Here is a 19,736-nt window from a genome sequence, read left to right as displayed (position 1 = left end):
GGACCAAACAGGGTTTTTTGTACAGTTTTTAAATGCTTTAAATTTTTTTCATTTATAAAATACATTTTGAGGAATGTAAAGATGCTTTATTGGTGTTAAAGGATCATAATGGAACCATCAAGCTCAATAAAGAATCTGTACTCTGTACCTTTGCTGACAAAATATGAATACCTTATACTCCAAATGTGCAATCTCTATCCTGACAGGATCCTGCAGGTTTTTGATGGTGAAGTTGCCAACACTGCTGGCCACAACATAGCTGTTCAATGTCATGCCTTTGTTTTGATGATCCTAAAAAGAAATTAAACAGTGTCAAGACAAACCTACTTGTGTTTTAGGTTGAGTAAGACACATGTAAAATGATTCCTCAATCTTTTTATGTTGTATAAATCTGTCATTTCTGTAAGTGTGGGCAGATTATATTACTTTTGTTAGCAGTAAGTAATTTTAAAAATGGTGCTTTTGGGTAAAGAACATATAATGAAATAGATATGTTAATCAAATTAATATTACACCATTCAAAAGTCTGGAGGAGGGAAACCTCTTTTGTACTATCGATGATGAAAAAAGTTGCTTAATATTTTTTTGACGAGCAGAAGTGACCTTATACGTTTTATTAAATAAAAGGGCTGAAGGAACGTAAATTATCATATGCATTTGTTTTTATGGCAAAACAAATTTTTGGCCCTTACAGATTCCAAAGACAGATACTGATAAGATCAGGGCCTGGTTAATGTGTGTTGACTTTGTGGGTTTTACAATGTAGTCACATATTGATTGGTCAGTTTCATAGGTCATGTCTATGACCACATGGAATCTGCGCGTGCAGAATTCTGCAGATTTCCGCAGATTTTTAGCCCATCATTGATTCTGTTTATTTACTTGAGTAAATGTGTGTAAATTTATATTTATTCAGTTTTAAATTAATTTCAGTATAATTATTGACTAATATTAAAATGTTCATATGATTTATTTATAACAGAGTTTGTAGAGTAATATTTTCTCGTCTTTTAGAAGATATATTAAATGAGAAACTTTCTTTGTTTACCAAATAAAGTGGATCTAATTGGATTTGCATTGTAAACATTAAATACAAGTTAAAAATGTGTTATTTTTTATTTCATATATTAAGTTTTTAGTTATGATACTCCCAAAATCATTCTGAATAAATCCGCAGATTTTTAAGAAAATTCTCAGCAGAAATAGCAAAAAATGTCTGCAGATTCTGTCTGGCTCTAGTCATGTCTGAGTATTAGGGCTTTGGTCACATGGTCAAGAAAAAGATACAAAATATGTGGTAAATTTTGCCCTGTCTCTTTTACTGCCACTCTCTCTCCCGCTGTCTCTCCCTCTCCCTCTCTCTCTCAGGTAACTTTATTTTACATTTAAGCTGGGTACATTTTATTTCATATGTTTTTAGAATTTCATGTTTAATCATTTTATACAGTTATTTTGCAAGTTATTGTCATTAAATCATTTCATTTTCAAGTATTTGTGAATTACTTTTGATTAAACATCAACCCTTAATTGCTCCATATTGCAATACAATACAATCACATAATATCAACGCTCTCCCACATTTTTAGCTATTAATGCTGCCCTTATTTTTGTTTTTGGTATAAGAATGCAGAGGGATGGTTTGACTAGAAATGTACAGTTTTTTACCATCATACTGTACTGATAACTTAAGCCATTTGGCTGATTTACAGTTGAACTACGCTGTAGATAAAATCCTATTCTTACAGGGCCAAAAATCAAGCTTGATTGAAAGCCATTGCCCTAAAGTATATGATGCATTATATGCATCAATATTGTATTAAAATGATCAAATTAAACGTATAGATTTAAATACAAAAGGGCAAAAAGGCTAACAAGGAAATGAGGGGGAGGAGATATATTATTATTATTATTATGGCAAATAACAAGGGTAATCATGGTGATAAATGAGTTGTGGCACTGAGAACAGGGAGGTGTACCAATGTGAAACAATGCAAAACACAACACAAAGGGCAATATGTTTACATACTGTAGGCAGTATGTTTACATGGACAACAATATTCTGATATTAACACAAGTAAGACTATGAATAATATTAAGACTGATCAAGAATCTACCATGTAAACAGTGATCTCTGGTAACTTTAATCCAGTTTAGCGTAAATCATGCTAGAAGTAAACAGAAATCGAATTAAGATGTGAAGTTTTGCTATTTTAGGTGCATTACTGAATTGCAGTGTAAAAACCTATACGCACATTAATCACTATATTAGTGTTGTGTAAGACTTTGTCAAATTCTTCAAGAGGGAAAATTACTAATTTAACACCCAAAACCCTATATGGTACCATAACAAACTGTTGATATGGATGGTGAAACATGCACTGTAAATATAAGTTTGTTAAGTGTTCTTACTGAATTGTACGAACTCAATAATTCATTAATTAATTCACTTAATTCAATGAAGTAATTTGAACTTTATTGTACAGTGTGAATCAAAATGCATTAATGAGTTGATGTCACTCGAGTGTCTGGAGGTGGTCATATTGAACATCTTTGAACTTTTTTCTACTGAAAAACTTTAAGTACACTTCACATTAATTAATTACCCAAGGTTCCATTAAGTTTTTTTTTTATTAAATACAGATTTTCAAAGTTGAGATATTCTTTTTGAATAATTAAGTATTAATTTCTTAGTAATATATGAAAAATATTCCTCACTTATACTAAGTGTCATTTACTTAGTCCTTTTAAGTTTTGTTGACTTAAATGAAACTGTAATCTGATTTAGTACCGTTTTACAACTATATTTTTACAGAAACCTCTGTAAACTTCAACATAACACAACATTAAAGTCTAAATCATATCTCCCTATGTTAACTGTGTTAAAGAAATACACAATACTTTTTACATTTATTTTTTAGTCTGAAACAAAGCATGGTAGAAATCTGCATGATTAACCCATGCAGTTTAAGTTGTCTAATACAAATTTTTTTGAGTTCACATAACTTGTTTTTATTAAGGTCAGAGGAATTAATTTCATTGAATTAATTTCACTGGATTTCACAGTGTGGGAACATAAGGACATGCCATTAATCGATCTACAAACTATAATATGTAAAAACAAATCACGTAAACAACCCTTGTTATAATATTGTCTTATTCAATAAAAGGAAAATAATTAGATTACTGAAGTCCATGTAAACGTAGCCTGTGTTAACAGAATTTTAATGTTGACTACATTCTGGGAAGTTAGTTTATTCAGTACTGACAGAAAACATCCAGACATAAATTAACATACCATCAATGATCCAAAGAGCTAGTGACAAAAAATATCAATCAGAACTGTCAATTTTATTTTGTTCTTCAGCCCCCCATACGGCCATTTTTAAGTGAAGGAACCATAAAATACATCAAAAATGGTGTTTAGAGAGAAAGAAAAAACTTGATGCTCACTTGAAAGAGCCCCGTCCTGCCAAAGAACATGAAGTTGATTCTGGACACTTTCTCAATTTGTGAAAGACTCAGGTTTTGCAGCAGCGTGGGAGGCAGAGTGACCACAGCCAATGCATTATGCGCCTCTGAGTCAAAATCAATCTGTGGAGAAAACAATACTTGATGTCATGATAATATTTGTCAAAATAGTTAAATAAATGATCACGCATGGAATGGGGGAGCAGTTCATGAGTAACAAACACAGCCATGTACTCAGTTTCTGTAACAAGTTTCTGTAACAATGATAACATCTCCTTGGTGTGTTTTCCAAGCTATAAGAGCTACATGGACGTAAACAAAAAAGCAGAGGAGAGTTGACTGCATCTGAAGAACTTAATGCGCCCTCTGCCAGAATCAATCAAAAGACCTCAAGGTAAAAAAAATAGACTGAAAAAGCATCTGGCTGTAAAAATATTATGTTTCCCTAAAGAAATAATAAGAAAAGGCTTCCCAAAAACCTTCAGGTGATATTTAAATTGTTGTTATGCTTGCACATTTATTAAATCATTCATTTTTCCTTCGGCTTAGTCATTTTATTTATCAGGGGTCACCACAGTGGAATGAACCGCCAACTTATTCAGCATATGTTTTACGCAGTGGATGCCCTTCCATCCGCAACCCAATACTGGGAAACACCCATACACTCTCACATTCACACACATACACTATTTAGTGTATTCAGTTCACCTATACCTCATGTCTTTGGACCGCTTGCATATTTAATTCTTTAAAAACACCTTAAAATTTTAATGACTGATTTAAAACTCTAAGTGCATACAAAAACATCCCTAAATACAACAATTTAGTGTTGAAATCATGAAATCACAGACAATTCTCTTTAAAAATATACATTCTCATTGGAGTATCTGAGAATAGAGAAAATGTGTCACTTTCTGAGTCACTCTACAATGTTGCTTTTTCCTCCCACAGACTTTCCAGGAACTGCTGGCTCTTAATCAATGGGTGGGCACAGTCCATACATGTCACCTCTCATTACACTGCTTTAATCGCTGAAAATCACTTTAAAACTTTACATGTAACATGTTTGGGCAGCAAAAAGACAGCTAAAATGTTTGGGCAGCCCACTTAAGGAAGTCTTAAGCAACATTTATCCCTAATGCATATTTACATATAAACCAAAAATGCACCCAATTGAGCAGGAACACACTCACAAATGTGTGTGAGAGGCATTTACCTGAGGGTCTGTTGTGTTTGTGGCTATAAAGGCACTTAAAGTGCTGCCGTTAAAATTGCTTGTGTCGAGAGCAGAAACTCCTACAACCAGATTTTTGGACGAGATGGTCAGTGAGGGTCCATCAAACTCAATCTTCTGCACCAGTTCATCCACTGCTTTGAGAGCTCTGTACCAAGACACATGATGATTATATTTTAATCAGTTAAATATTGAAAACTTTTTGATTGAAAATACAAGACTCAGATTAATATGATACAGACATTTCAGATTGAGTCAGACAATATAATATAATAAGGATATAATAAAAGAAGCACCCTAAAAGAGCCAGGAAGTAGCAACAAGTTGCTGTCTTAAATGGATAGTTTACTCAAAACTGAAAGTTCTGTCATCATTTACTCATCATTTACTAGTTCCAAATCTCTACGAGTTTCTTTATTTTGTTGAATTAGTTGAGTAAATGATGACAGAATATTCAGTTTAGTGTGAACTATGTCTTTTATAAGTGATTTGCTGAAACATTAACTTAAACAATTCATTTAATAGGCTGAAATAAAGCAATTGAGCCATATGAATGGCTAATTAAATCATTGCCTCAGTCAGTTTGTTAAAAATAGATATTGACTGAGAAATGAAACACTAGTGATGTGACATTGTGCACGGAGGCTTCGAAGCATGTATCAAAAAATGATACATCTCGCAGTGAAGCAGTGTACCGGAGCTTAATTTGTATTGCCAGAATCATGTGATCTGTCCGAAGCATCATTTTCGCCTATGCCCACATGACTGCTTCGAATTTTGATTCAAAGGTTTAAACACCGTTGTGGGTTAGTAAAGTATATAGCACGAGATTAGGCGTCGATTACATACATTTCTGCTGTTTCAAAGCACTGCACCGGTCCCACGCACCAGTAATTCAACTAAATTACAATGCAAATTTAAGCTTCTGAACCATACTAAAGTGTATTAGGGTTATATTTACAACTATTTTTTTTAAAAGGCCACTGCATGCTGTAGTATGTCGGAGGCCAGCTGGCAAGTGCAGAGCAAAAAGCCTCACTCCCATAGCCCCTCTCTAGAGCGTTCCCATCCCATGCAGGAATCACCAGAATCAGCTGGAATATAATTAACGTAAATACCTTGGATTTTACAGTTGTCTGTGCTGTAATGTAACATACCTTATATGTTCAAAAAACTACAGTAATTTGTTTATATTAGTATTGTTGTATTACTACATGAAAGAGTTGGTCAGATGTGAACGTTTTACATTTTTGCAACACAGTGCTTTCCCAATACTTTATAAAGCAGAGCTCTGAGTCCTCATCGAGCTCTGATTTGGAAAGCTTTAAGTAGCGAACATTTTTCCGATAAAATTGAGTCGAACGGTCCCACTGGTTCAGAAAGCTTCATTTCCCCATCACTATGCACAAATGTTCTCCTCTGGCTTTCTTCTGAAATATTTTTAGAACTACTAAATTATAATTAAAGATCTGCGGTAGTAAGCCATAACAACAACATCCTTCAGAAAAACAAGTAATATAGCAATTTTCTAATATGATAAACACTTGTTTTAAACTGAGACCAAAGAGTGACATAAAAAATGTGATATACCAAAATAAACCAGCTAGCAAAATAAACATCTAAAACCAAAAATAAAGGAATAATTGGACAGACCTTTTTGTTTTTATGGCTCCCTTTAGACCAGGGGTAACCAACCCCGTTCCTAGAGATCTCCCTTCCTGCAGATTTCAGCTCCAACCCTGATCAAACTCACCTGCCTGTAATTATCAAGTACTGTTTAGGTCCTAATTACTTAGTTCAGGTGTGTTTGATCAGGGTTGGAGCTGAAATCTGCAGGATGGTAGATCTCTAGGAACCCCAGCTTTAGATATAATATTACCATTATTTCAACTCCCATGAGAATTTAGTACATTGTCAGGGTTAGAAGAATATATTGATGTACTTGCATCAGTTGAACGGCCATTGAGAGTCCATAAAAAAGTCTGCCAGTCAACACAATTTCTAAAGGAGACCATCAAAATAAAGTGTTCTTGAATAATTTGCATAGAAGATGATAGGAAACCCAAGGCTTACTTCTACCCCTTAGCCGTTTCCCTTACCTATCATTTTGCATGTTCACATGAAGGGGTAGGGGTGTCCCAATTCTCTTTAGCTTGAAGGCGTATGGCTAAGGGGAAGGTCTAGATAGCCCTTGAAATGTATATTTTTCAGGACCACACTTGAAACCAAGGGGTACAAAAATTCCTCAGAATACACCATCTACAATGGCAAGTCCTACAAATTTAAACATACGTTTCTGAGGCATCCTTCTGGGCATCCTCTGAGCTGACCATGACGTTAGAAATGATGGTGACCACAGTGCTGGCCAGGGTGGCGTTGATTTTGGCTATGTTCACCAGCTCCATCACTTTGGTAACAACTTGTGTCAGTTCCTCCTTGGACAGCCCATTATTGCTGATATCCGCAAGCTGCACAGCCACATCCATCGCATTCTCTGTTGGATTTAAACTAAGCATTAATAAGGTCAGTTTTGATTTCAGAGCCATGTGTAAAATGTGCATTCAGATCCAACCTTGTGAAACAGTAATGCTGGTTATATTAGTGCAGTTTCCACGGTCAGGCAGGGCCCAAAATGATGTATAATTATCCTGGTTAATCATGCTTAAGAGAGAAAAAAACCAATACAAAATATTGAACTGATTACTGGAGCACAGCTGCTAAAACATAATAACTGAATGTAATGCTTCAGTTAGTAGATTATTCCTATTTACATCTACATGAGAATATATCAACATCTACTCACCAAGTTCTGGATGCGTTTCGATCTTTGTAAGGGAAACAGGGGACATACTGGGTGACGGTGGGTCTGCTCTCTGGCCATCTATAGTGGACTGGGAACTCATCTGCCTGGCAATTTTCTGAGGAAAAGCCGAAACTGCATTTAGTTAGAAATGTTGTTGGCCCATTGTGACATTTTAGCACTTTTAAGGTTTGATCATTTAGGCTACAACCCACTTTTTGAATTCAGACTTGAACATGATATGCTGTATGATGCAGTCTATATATATATGATGTATTTAAGTTTGGTAAGATAAGTCCAGGCTTAGTCCCTTTATTCATCAGGGGTCACTTATCCACCAACTTATCCAGTATATGTTTTACAAAGCGGATACCTTTTTAGGAGAAACCCAGTACTGGGAAACATCCATACACACTCATTCATTACCCTAATTAGCCAAGTTAACCTAATTAACTTAGTTAAGCCTTTAAATGTCCTAAGTTGTATAGAAGTGTCTTGAAAAATATCTAGTAAAATATTATGTACTGTCATCATGGCAAAGATAAAATAAATCAGTTATTAGAAATGAGTTATTAAAACTATTATGTTTAGAAATGTGTTAAAAAAATCTTCTCTCTGTTAAACAGAAATTGGGGAAAAATAAACAGGGGAGCTAATAATTCAGGAGGGCTATATATATATATATATATATATATATATATATATATATATATATATATATATATATATATATATATATATATATATATATGTATGTATATATATATATATATATATATATATATATATATATATATATATATATATATGTATATGTATATATATATATATATATATATATATATATATATATATATATATATATATATATATGTATATGTATATATATATATATATATATATATATATATATATATATATATATATATATATATATATATATATATATATATATATATATATATATATATATATACACCCCTCACAAATCCATCTATAAAATTCATATTTTTAATAGGAAGCTATACAATATTATAATTGTGCATACACATTAGATTAGTTAGTACTGAAGCCAAATCCGGAGTTAATCTAACAAGATAACTTATGATAACACCCAAAAACTAGTACACCCAAATTTATGTAAAAGAAAAATATTACATACAAATTTTATGAAAAGAGGAAAAAACAGGAAAAGCCAAAAAAATTGAAACATTTTGTTGGTTGTCAGTTGTTTTTTGATATTTTGCTTGAATTTAACTGTATTATCTTTCAATTTCTAAATATGCTCGGTGACTAACACATTATTTTAATAAATATATCTGTAATAAATCTGTTTTGTTTAAATGCACCAAAATACATTGCTTATATTCACTGAGAAATGGATAGAAATATTCATCTTCACAATGGGTTATACTCATTTATGCTGAGCACTGTATATTTCAGCTTTAATGACTAGAAAATTCACCCTGATAGGTATCAAGACAAATACAACATCACCTATATTTAAGAAGAATATTATTATTTCCTTTTTTTATTTCCTTGTATTTGTATTTAAACGTACATGTACAATTGCATATTTGTTTATTTTTGGCTAAAGTGAGCGCTATCCCGCTGTTGGGTTGGTATGGGTATGGGGTTTGTATTGTTGTTGTTTCTCATTTGAAAATTGAAAATCAATAAAAAATATCTAAACCAAGAAGAGATCAGTAATATTCACTTGTATTCAATAATATTGATTAAAACATTAAAAATATCACTTTTTTTAAACAATATGCAAGCGATAACACATAACATTCATGGTTACTGAATTGTCACTGTAAAGCATGCCATACCCATTAAGTTCACGGTAACACTGTCTAAAGTCAAGCCATTTCCAATTGCAGGGGCACTTCTCAGCATGCTCTCAATCTCCACCTCAGCCAGATTCACATCAGTGGTATTCTTATACACCAGCAGCGCCAGGTAGGTTTGTCTGTGAAAAATGCAATTTCATATCAACAACAAAAAAATCAATTAGGAGGCCCATAGATTAGTAAAAATAAATGAATGTGCATATAAATAGGCGGTCACACTTTATTTTGATGTTCTGTTTATTGAATTTAAGTTACATTGCATCTACATGCCAACTAATTCTCATTAGATTACAAGTAGACTGTTAGGTTGGGGTTAGGGTTAGTGTGAGTTGACATGTACTTCAAATAAGTTTCTTATAGTCAGTTAAATGTCTTTTGAAGGAGCAGTACCAACAGATATTAAGCAGACAGTCTACTAACACTCAAATGGACCATCAAAATAATGTGTTACCAAATGGGCTAATGAAATATATTTTTTAGTAAAAATAAAAATAAATAGTCTGAAATGTTTTACCGTGTGGTTGCGGTCCTTGACGGAACAGTGCTAAGCTGAAGACTAAAAAATCAAATTGTAAAAATCATTAGTTAAAGGAAAAATTAATGTTTACTGATATAATTTAATTTAAAAAACAACAATACCTGACACCATCAACATAAACTCTGTACATCCAGTTCTGAAATGTCTGATTGAGCTGTAAAACATTAGAAAACAAGTTAATGAATGCATTTTACAAAGTGTATAATAATTTTCATTAGCTTTATAACACCCATTTAAAATGCATTTAACAGTAAAGGCAAACAAATAGATAACAAAAGTATAAAAAATATACCCATTGAGATAACATTGCTGTAACATCTCTATCTGGAGTTTGTTCATCAGTAACCACAAGGGATGATCTGTAGAAAATATCCTCTGTAATAGGAGATGAAGGTATTTTTAATTACACATCAAAAACAGTATTTATTTCATTTGCTTTATTTCTGTGATGCATAGCAGTAGTCTATTTCTTGGTAATTACCAAAAAAAATGTAATCTTCAAATCAATCTTCTAAATCGAATCAACCCAAAGTCTTATAAAAACAAGTTCAGTATAGAGGATTTGCCATTAATTACATTCTTGGTACATGAAGCAATGCATTTTGAGAGCTACTGCTATGCTGCACTTCTATCACAAGATGGCTCTCACGTATCTTGAGTTGTTAGTGCTGGACTACTTTATGATGCAGTACTACACCATGCCAAGGCTTTCTTAGGAGACTCCAGATATAATAACATTTCAAAAACTAACTTCACAAATTGAAAATATGAGACAGCTTCTTAAGATAGCACACTGTACTCAATCCACACAAGGAGTCTCTCGTAAAATTGTCAGAGAGCAAATCCTTCTTGAAGTAAAACTAAAATGGTCAACGTGAAATAAATGATTAAATATGGCAGTCTCCTAAGAAGGAAGAATGATATAAATCTGGATAATTACAAGAGAGCTATGCACTCGATCTGAGTGAGCAAATCAGTACATTAAGAGGGCTGAAAATCAATGATTGTTAGAACTGGCTATGGTTAAAATACTCTAGTAAATCAAATAGAATCAAAAATTAAAATCTGCACAGCAAGAAGACCCCAATTTTCCCCCAGAATTGGGTAACCATCATTCTACGATTCATTCACTTGCTCAGAAAGTCAGGATTCAGTAATAAAAGAAACTATTTCTCTTTCTAAGGTCTAGATCGTTATTGGAAAACATACTGTTCCCGGCTGAAAGTCCACACAGACATGTAATATGAAAGGGAGCTTTACATGGACATGGGGCCAGTTCATGGGGGTCTGTAGTGGTCCCATTGGTGGCACCAGCGTGCACCGAGCCAAAACTTGGGATGACTCCGTTTGCTGGGGTGTCGGCTGTGCCATTTGTTGGGACAAAAGGCTGGTCGTCAATAGCTGGAGTCGGATGCGTCTTGGTATCTGTGGTGGCGGGTTGAACAACGAGCACATTGTGGCTGTGGCTGGAGGGGTTTGCTGATTCATTCTTGGCCCAAAATGGCCACTTTGTTGTTGAAGAGTGGACATGTTTAGCGTCCAGCAGGTCTTCACTGTAGCTGCTTGAGATGTCTATTGATTTGGATGGTTGAAAGACTGAAATGGAGGCAGTCAATTCAAGTACTGATGGGATGCTGCTTATAGAGGTGTGAAATTGATGAAGAGGAGTGTTTGGTTGTGTATGAGATGACAGATCTGCATAAGTCATGGTTATTTGCAAAGGAGGTTGAGTGTGGAATGATTCAAATGTGTGCATATCTGTTCTAAACATTTCATAGTCTTGAATAGTGTTTGAAATCTGCTTTTTCTTAAATGACTTAGAGACATCTGGGTTATTCAGAGTTGTTTTCAAGGGCTGTGTGGTAGGGGTGGCTTCAATGTTTTTGTGGGTTGTACTTCTTATTCGACTGTTTGCGTTAGAAATAATAAATCTATCATGGTAAACCTCCTCTTTAGACTGAGAAGGAAAGATATTGCCTGGTTCTATGAAGTTAGAAATGTCCATTGTCTCTGACTGATATCTGAATTTGGTTTCATAAGGTGAGGCCTCATCTGGTCTATGGTTTCTTATTGAATTGAGGAAATGTGAGGGAAATATTTCAGTTGATGAAATTTGGGAACTTTCCCTGTCAGCTGTGGTGTTGGCTGACCATGTCGATGTGACCATGCTATGTTCTGTGTCCAAAATGTCAAGGGAGGGCAAACTGGGAGATATATCAATCCTCTCTGCTTTCTTTTGGGCATCTGAAGTAACGGGCCAAGACTGAGAGCCTCTCTGTTCATCTGTCAGGGCCACTGCAGAACTGTTTGGTAATTCGGAACTAGCACTGACAGAAATATGAGTCATATGTGACAAGTCCCTCAGATCAACCTCTGAAGGATTAACATCGCCTTGCCTGCTTAAGCCTCTGAAAAGGGTCTCTGGCAATCTGTGTATAAGCGACGGCTCCAGCACCAAAGGTGAATTTAATTTGGACCAGCTGCCGTCTACTGACGTAGATATGCCACCTGCGATGCTCGGATACAAAGTGAAAACCCTAGAATTTGGGAATTGGCTAGAGTGAACGACTTGAGGGTTTTCAGAGAGGATAAACTGATTGTTCATTGAGGGTAAAACCAGGTCAGTGTTGTTTTTGGGATCCGAGATAAAGAGAGTTTGGGCTGAGCCAGGTGTCAGAGATGGGAAAACATCAGTGTGCGGCAAAGAAGACAACGGACTGGGTCTGATGGCCTGTGTCATTAAGGAGTCACTTTGAACCCCTTCAGTAGGCATTGAACTCTGAGGCTCAATAAGAGTGGCAGCGCTGTGGGTTGAATCCATAAGCAGTTCAGCCACTGGTTCAACAATATGAGAGGGGGAGAGAGAGGAGATAACAAGTGTCTCTGTTGTGAGGGTATAGCTGCCTTGAGGAGTGAGAGGGCTCGCTGCCAAAGGCTCTATGAGTAAAATAGTATGATTGGGGAGATAGTCGAAAGAGCTCTGTTGGGAGGCTGATGAAAAAAGAGAAGGGGTGGTATCGGTGAGACTATAATCAGTTTCTGACAAGTTTGTCCTGCTGTAACCTTTTGCTGAAGTTTCCATCTGGTCATGTGTAACCATTGTGGACTTTTTCTGATCATGTTGCACATCTTTTAAGGTGTCCTTGGTGGCAGTTTCCTTCAACAGGCCCCAGGACAAAGTGCTTGTTAACTTTATATCCACAAGGTGTGTGGGCGACCACTCTGGCGGTGCTGCTGTTTGGCCAGGGAGACTCTTGAGCTCAGACTGGATCATTTGCACACCTGTTACTCCCGGACTCATGGCGGAAGAAGGGATAAGTGTCCAGCTGCTGTCTGTCTCCTGCTGCTCTGAGACCTGTGCCAACTCTGACATAGCCCAGGGTAAACTAAGGTCTGAGTGACTTTCTAAATGTTCCTGTTTGCTAACAGCCTGTCTCACCGGTCCAAAACTTGTAGTGTTGACAGTAGGCACACTTTCTATTTCTAGGAAAGACATGTTGTGGGGGGTGGCAGGGGCCAAGCTTTCATCCAGGGAGTAGGTTGAATCAAAGTCAAACAGGCTGAAGACATCATCATCATCCAAGTCGATGTCATAAAAAAACGCCTCTGGGCCAAAACCAGATGGGTAATCGAGTATCTCTGTGAGGTTTTTGTCACTGTCACTCACAACCACTTGGGGAGCTAGTGGCTTATTCTTACGATTACTGAGTGATGCCACCTGGAAAGACTCAAAGTCTTCAGTCTGATTGTGAGCGTCTGGTTGCCATGGAGGGTTCACCTGGGAATAGGCCGGCCTCATGATTGTAGAGTCTGTTTTCTTGGCAACGGAGGTCATTGTGGATGTTTTCAGCCAGTGGGATTCATTAGTCATGCTTATTGTCGGTTGGGAAGGCGGCTTGGTCAGATGGATGACGGGACGTTTGTGTGGCCGAGTGACGGCAGCTTCTACTTTCTTCCTCACGGGCCAGATGAGGGGTGTGGAGATGAAGCCGAGTGATGTTTTGGGCCCCCGGGGTGCAGGAGCAACAAGAGGCCTAGCGAGGGGAGAGCTAGTGGATGGAGTCTCAGCGTGAGGAGTAAACCGCAGTAGTGACCACAAAAATGCAGCCCTCTCTTTTTCTGCCCCAGCTCAAGTATTTAGCAGAGGATCCCGGATTTGGTAAAAATGAAGAGGTCAGAGCAGGCTATTATTTATCTTTGCAGATATAAAAAATGAAGAGGTCAGAGCAGGCTATTACTTATCTTTGCAGACACACAACATTACAAAACACAACAGTATACAGGAAAATTAATTGCAGACACAATACAGAAGTTAACACAGGGATTGTTTGAAATAGATAACGCACAAACATAATCCAAAGGGTAACACCTAAGTGAGGACTAGTGTAAATAAAGAAATAAGAAAGGTTTACAGCAGAAACATAGGTTAAGGATTTCAGGAAGTCTGTCTGGAAGCAATATTGATGTTGAAACATAAGGGAATGTAGAAAGATAATATTACAATCATAAATGAGCCATTAATTCATTGCTCTAAATGAACTGGCAGTGAAGGTAAGGGACTATGAATATAAATGATAAATTATATTAAATAATGCACTGCCAGGAACGATTTTGAACTGAATAGATTTAGAAAATTTAATAATATGCAATGAAAGAGAAGAGAGTAGTTCTGACTTGAAACAAGAAAAAAACAGATACATGCTACGATAGATTTATTATAGTATCCATAGTATTTATACATCCAGTTAATTCTTAACATCCTTTTAGGTAAGTACTGTATATAAAACCTAATTAAGTAAAAGTACAGTATGGCTCCTTTCATTTGCACCCGGAAAATTTCCAAGCAATAAACCAATTGTTTAATTCCTTTTCCCCTTCAGAAAAAGCAACAGTAGCATCCCCTGGTAAGCAGAAGCAGGCCATGTGTAACGTGAGATAACAGGTTTGGCTTACCATTGGTTTTGCGGATGGACAGAGGTGAGTTAGTAGCAGCAGCTGCAGATGAGGGAATGGATTAAGTGAATGGTGGATGGTTTGGGTAATCAAACAAACACAGTAAAAGCTTGAGATACACGAAACAAGACCCATATAACAGCATGCAATTATTCTTCTATTTATATTTGTTTAATTGTATACTTCTTTTTTGACCTATTAAATATATCTGTCAAGCCTGTTTCCCTATTTCATCCAGTTCAATATTCTAAATGCTACAAAGATTTTTCATATATTTGTCACCCTGGAGGACAAAACTTAAGTCTTAAGTTGCAATGTACATGTCAAATCTACACTGTATAGGTCATAATTATTAGGTATATAATTATTTCCAAAATAATTAGAATATCAAGTTAAAGTTATTTTAATAAAATATATTTTGTGAATTATATCACTGTGGATATATCGAAACAATTTAAAGGCTTTTTTCTCAGTGTTGTTGTTTTTTTTAACCCTCAAGATTTCAGATTTTCAATAGCCAAATATTATCATGTTCTAACAAACCATGCATCAATGTAAAGCCTATATATACAGCTTTCAGGTGATGTATCCCAGCAGGCACAGGGCATCTACATGATTGACGTTGTACCCCAACGTCTTGGGATGTTGCATTTTGATTGGAAAAGAAAATCGTGTTGACGTCAGAACATCAGGCCAACATCAATGGACATCGGACAGACATTACATTTTATTTACATTCCGACGCAACCTAAAAACAACAAAATATCAACGTCTAAGCTTGACGTTGTGTGGACATTACCAATATGACGTCTATCAGACATTGGATTTTGGTTGCCAGACCTGACAAATAAATGTCAGCATCTCTAAAACAGTGTGTATGTTCATTTCTAAGAATGATAGGTTAAGTGTAGTACCAGATGTATTTGTATCAGGGGAAAGATTACAAGTTGTATCTGAGTACAAGAACCTTGGTGTTTTGATAAATTCAAAACTATCATTTAAGTCACAGGTTAAAAAGGTTTGTAACCGGGTCAGATTCAGTTTAGCAAATTTTAGATTTATTCGTGATCAGATGTCATGTGAGGCTGCCCTAATCTATTATCACTCCATGATCATTTCTCATATCACTTATTGTTTAACCACTTGGTCTCAAGCTAGCATTACTACTTTGAAGCCACTTTAATTATTATACAAACAATCCTTAAAAACCATTGATAAGAAATCAGTTCAATTTCACCATTGTTCAATATTAAAGAAATACAATCTGCTTAGTTGGGAAAATGTTATTAAATATGTACATATTTGTTTAACGTTTAAGACCTTACATAACCAGACTTCACCACTAAATTAGTTTGTGAAAGTTAAAATCACTGCTCAGTAAACTACTAGAGGTGGTGTAAGAGGGGATTCAGTGAGTTCCAGCTTCCAGCCTCCGGGGCTTGGACTACAGCTCTGCACAAAACGTTTGGCCAGTGATAAAATGGTTGTGCCCGTCTTAGCCTGGTTATCTTGAAGTTTTTTTCTTCACCTTCGCCAATTGGTGAAGTTTTTTCCTCGCCACTAGCTTGCACGGTTTGGGATCTGTGGAGCTGTGCATCGATGGATTGCCTTTCAGTGTTTGAACTCTCAGTAGTGATTATGAAACCACACTGAACTGAGCTGAACTGAACTGAACTTAAACTTTGGAAAATGAACTACACTGTTTCAATTTACTATGATCTTTTATGTGAAGCTGCTTTGACACAATCTACATTGTAAAAGCGCTATACAAATAAAGGTGAAATGAATTGAATTGTATTATTGCTCTCAAAAAAAGTAAATTCAGTCAGTTGGTACTGTCAGTAAAGGCTGGTAGGGAATGGAACTCCATCCCACCAACAATTAGAAGATCATTTACTTTTCCGTCTTTTCAGTTTAATGTTAAAAATTGGTTATTGACAAATCAGCATTGTCAGCATTAGTACTGTATTGTTGACACTTATTTGTTCTGTTTGTCTTTGGCTTTTTGTCCTCTTCTGCTGCCATCAATCTGTTTTTGATTTTATTGTATTTTATAAATGATATGTGTATTCTATGTTATTATGCTGTGCTTCTATTTTAGTTGTGACTTTTTAACCTTCTGTAAGGGGACTACAGATGAAAAATAGCCATTCTTGGCTAATTCTGGCCCATTTTCAGTAATGTTTATTAATGTGCATTGACCCTGTAAACAACTAAACTAAACTAAACTAAACAGTATTTGACATCAATATGACATTGGTTTAAGATGTTGGCTCGACGTTGGATTTTGGTCACTTTCCAACACAACCTGAAATCAACAAAACATCAACGTCATTTCACATCTTTATGAATTATGACATTGTGTGTCTGCTGGGATAAATCTCAATTTCTGAAATTGACATTTCTGATTGTTTTTGTGGTCCAGGGTCACATCAAGTATGACAGAGCAATAAATAAAGGTAAATACATTAAAATAATCAGATCTTGGAAGCATAATGGCAAATTCTAGACAAGATTAAGCATTTTGCATAATAAAATTGGTTTGATAATAAATCTTCTGCAGAACAGATATCTTACCAGGGTGGATGGGTGGCAGGTTAGATGTAGTTGGTACTACTGATAGTACACACAGACATGTTTAAAGTTTGGTTAGTAGGTAAATAAAAAACAGCACGAACGCACATTAATGGCTAAATGAAAAGGAGTTTGTTACTCAATAAGTGTTAGCTTACCAGTGGTTGTTTTACCAATAGCAGTAGTAGTTGTTGCTTTAGCACTAGTAGCTGTTGGTGTTTCTGTATGAGCACTAGTAGTTGTTGTTTTAACAGTGGTAGTTGGTGTGAGTAGAGCTAAAGAGGCAGAGCCGTGCACACGTATTAGGGCATTTATCATACCTCATTAAATGAGAATATAAAACAGTAGGAAACCTAGAAATGTGCTTACCAGTTGAGGTTAGAGGCATGCTAAAAGTAGATGGGTGTGAAATAGTAGTAGTAAGAGCTGATAAAAAAAATCAGACAGATAATAAGTTTTTATACATCCATCTCTAAAGTTAAGATAGCTAAATAAAGTTTAGCTTATTTAATCTACTTTTTGAAAATATTTGGCTTGGAATATGATGGGGGGGAAATAATAAGGAAGAAAAGTGTTTAACAGATGGCATAACTTAACATAAGGATGGATAATTTGATTTTGGATACACTATTCCTCACTTAACTAGCATCTGTTTAAATGAAGACACTGTCCCGACATTATTAGATGCCAGAACAGAAGAAATAAAAGAGGAAAATACAGAAAAAAGACTTTAAAAAGTAATGAATACAGCCTACAAACTTTTAATATAATGGTAAAAAAATGACACAACAGACAATAGCTTTTCAACCAAACAAACCATATATATATATATATATATATATATATATATATATATATATATATATGTGTGTGTGTGTGTGTGTGTGTGTGTGTGTGTGTGTGTGTGTGTGTGTGTGTGTGTGTGTGTGTGTGTGTTTGTGTGTGTGTGTGTGTGTGTGTGTGTGTCTGTGTGTGTGTATATATAAAATAAAATTATGCTGATTCACCATACAGAGCAACCACTGATATTGGCATTTTTTCAAATCTACTTTCGAAAGTCTCTGAACATTCTGGAATATGGCCACTGCCGTTAATATAACATCCTCCGATTTTAATGGAACCTTACTTTCGCAGTTCTCCAAATGAGTTGACCACCACCTGTTTTGCATTATAGGCAAATTGCATTTCTCCCATAAAAACAAAAGGAACACAATGATGAAAAGGCAGAGGTGAATGCTTACCGTGGGTTGTTGCATTAGTAGGAATGATGTTAGTGGTGGCAATGGATGTGATGGTAACAGTTAATGTTGCTGGTGGCAGGGATGGAAGAAGGGCACACTGGCATTAAATGAAGGTTAGAGGGAAACCAAAAATGCAAGAAAAAATGATGGAGCAACTAAACAGCATAGCGTGGGGTGAGATGGATATGGAAACAAGCGATTAACCAAAAATGAGAATGACTTGAAACTATTTTATGACAAGAAAAATTCACCTTGCAAAGTTAATGATCCCTTGAAAACAAGGATGATTTGTGGGAGCTTGATAGTTTCAATGCGGTTAACAAATTCACACAATGTATTGATAAGAGAGGTGTTCCCTTACTAGACAGAATCTGCGGACATTTTTAAATATTTGTGCGCAGAATTTTGTTAAAAATCTGTGGATTTATGTGGAATGTTTTTGGGAGAATCATTACCAAAATCTTGATATATAAAGTGAAAAATATTACCTTTTTAACTTTTATTTAATGGTTACAATGCAAATCCAATTAGATCCACTTAATTGGTAAATAAAGCAAGTCTCTCATAAAATATTTCAACCAAAAGAGAGAAAATATTACTTTACAAACTGTATTGTAAACAAATCATGTGAACATTTTCATATTTGTTAATAATAATGCTGAAATTAATTTAAAAACTGCATAAATTTAAGTTTACACACGTTTACACAAGTAAATATATAGACTCAATGATGGGCTAAAAATTTGTGAAAATCTGCAGTTCTGTCTATACCTTCATCTATACCTTTATCCTCTCTCAAATATGACAATCAGACAGATGTATACAACGTGGAATTTCAAGGAGGCAATTACGAGAGCCTCATCAAACTTTAGAGATAGAAACGTTATATTTTAGAAGGCATTTTCAGACTCTGTCTTCAACTAAAAACAGCAAACTATGCTGCATTTTGACTGTTGCATTATTCATAACAATTTGCTTTTGTATCATTATTAGCAGTATTATTTATTATATGCATATTTATATTTGTTTTATTAAAAACAAGCTTAGATTTGCCCACCTGTCAGGTTTTACACCA

The 19,736-nt window shown here is 35.3% G+C and overlaps 1 protein-coding gene across 13 annotated transcripts in view; it reads right to left on the bottom strand.

Annotated features, from left to right (window-relative positions):
* Positions 1 to 19,736, bottom strand: part of adgrg6 (adhesion G protein-coupled receptor G6) — an 88,660-nt gene that overhangs the window by 23,003 nt on the left and 45,921 nt on the right. For 3 of the 13 annotated variants that reach the window (XM_056481059.1, XM_056481061.1, XM_056481064.1), the window contains 16 exons: positions 18,662 to 18,730; positions 17,790 to 17,846; positions 17,579 to 17,695; positions 17,424 to 17,462; positions 14,847 to 14,888; positions 10,186 to 10,268; positions 9,995 to 10,047; positions 9,870 to 9,911; positions 9,335 to 9,474; positions 7,506 to 7,620; positions 7,275 to 7,363; positions 6,995 to 7,196; positions 4,685 to 4,850; positions 3,451 to 3,591; positions 3,296 to 3,313; positions 172 to 291 (listed from right to left, as the gene is read on the bottom strand). In XM_056481059.1, coding sequence (XP_056337034.1) covers positions 172 to 291; positions 3,296 to 3,313; positions 3,451 to 3,591; positions 4,685 to 4,850; positions 6,995 to 7,196; positions 7,275 to 7,363; positions 7,506 to 7,620; positions 9,335 to 9,474; positions 9,870 to 9,911; positions 9,995 to 10,047; positions 10,186 to 10,268; positions 14,847 to 14,888; positions 17,424 to 17,462; positions 17,579 to 17,695; positions 17,790 to 17,846; positions 18,662 to 18,730 — 1,493 coding nt within the window. The remainder of the gene's footprint in view (positions 1 to 171; positions 292 to 3,295; positions 3,314 to 3,450; positions 3,592 to 4,684; positions 4,851 to 6,994; positions 7,197 to 7,274; positions 7,364 to 7,505; positions 7,621 to 9,334; positions 9,475 to 9,869; positions 9,912 to 9,994; positions 10,048 to 10,185; positions 10,269 to 14,846; positions 14,889 to 17,423; positions 17,463 to 17,578; positions 17,696 to 17,789; positions 17,847 to 18,661; positions 18,731 to 19,736) is intronic. The other 10 variants (XM_056481062.1, XM_056481063.1, XM_056481066.1 and 7 more) reach the window with 7 other exon arrangements.

Source organism: Danio aesculapii, chromosome 20 (assembly GCF_903798145.1).
Source record: "Danio aesculapii chromosome 20, fDanAes4.1, whole genome shotgun sequence".
In the NCBI taxonomy this organism is placed as follows: Eukaryota; Metazoa; Chordata; class Actinopteri; order Cypriniformes; family Danionidae; genus Danio; species Danio aesculapii.
Note: the sequence above shows the minus strand (reverse complement) of the source record. Positions and strands in the feature narration are given on the sequence as shown.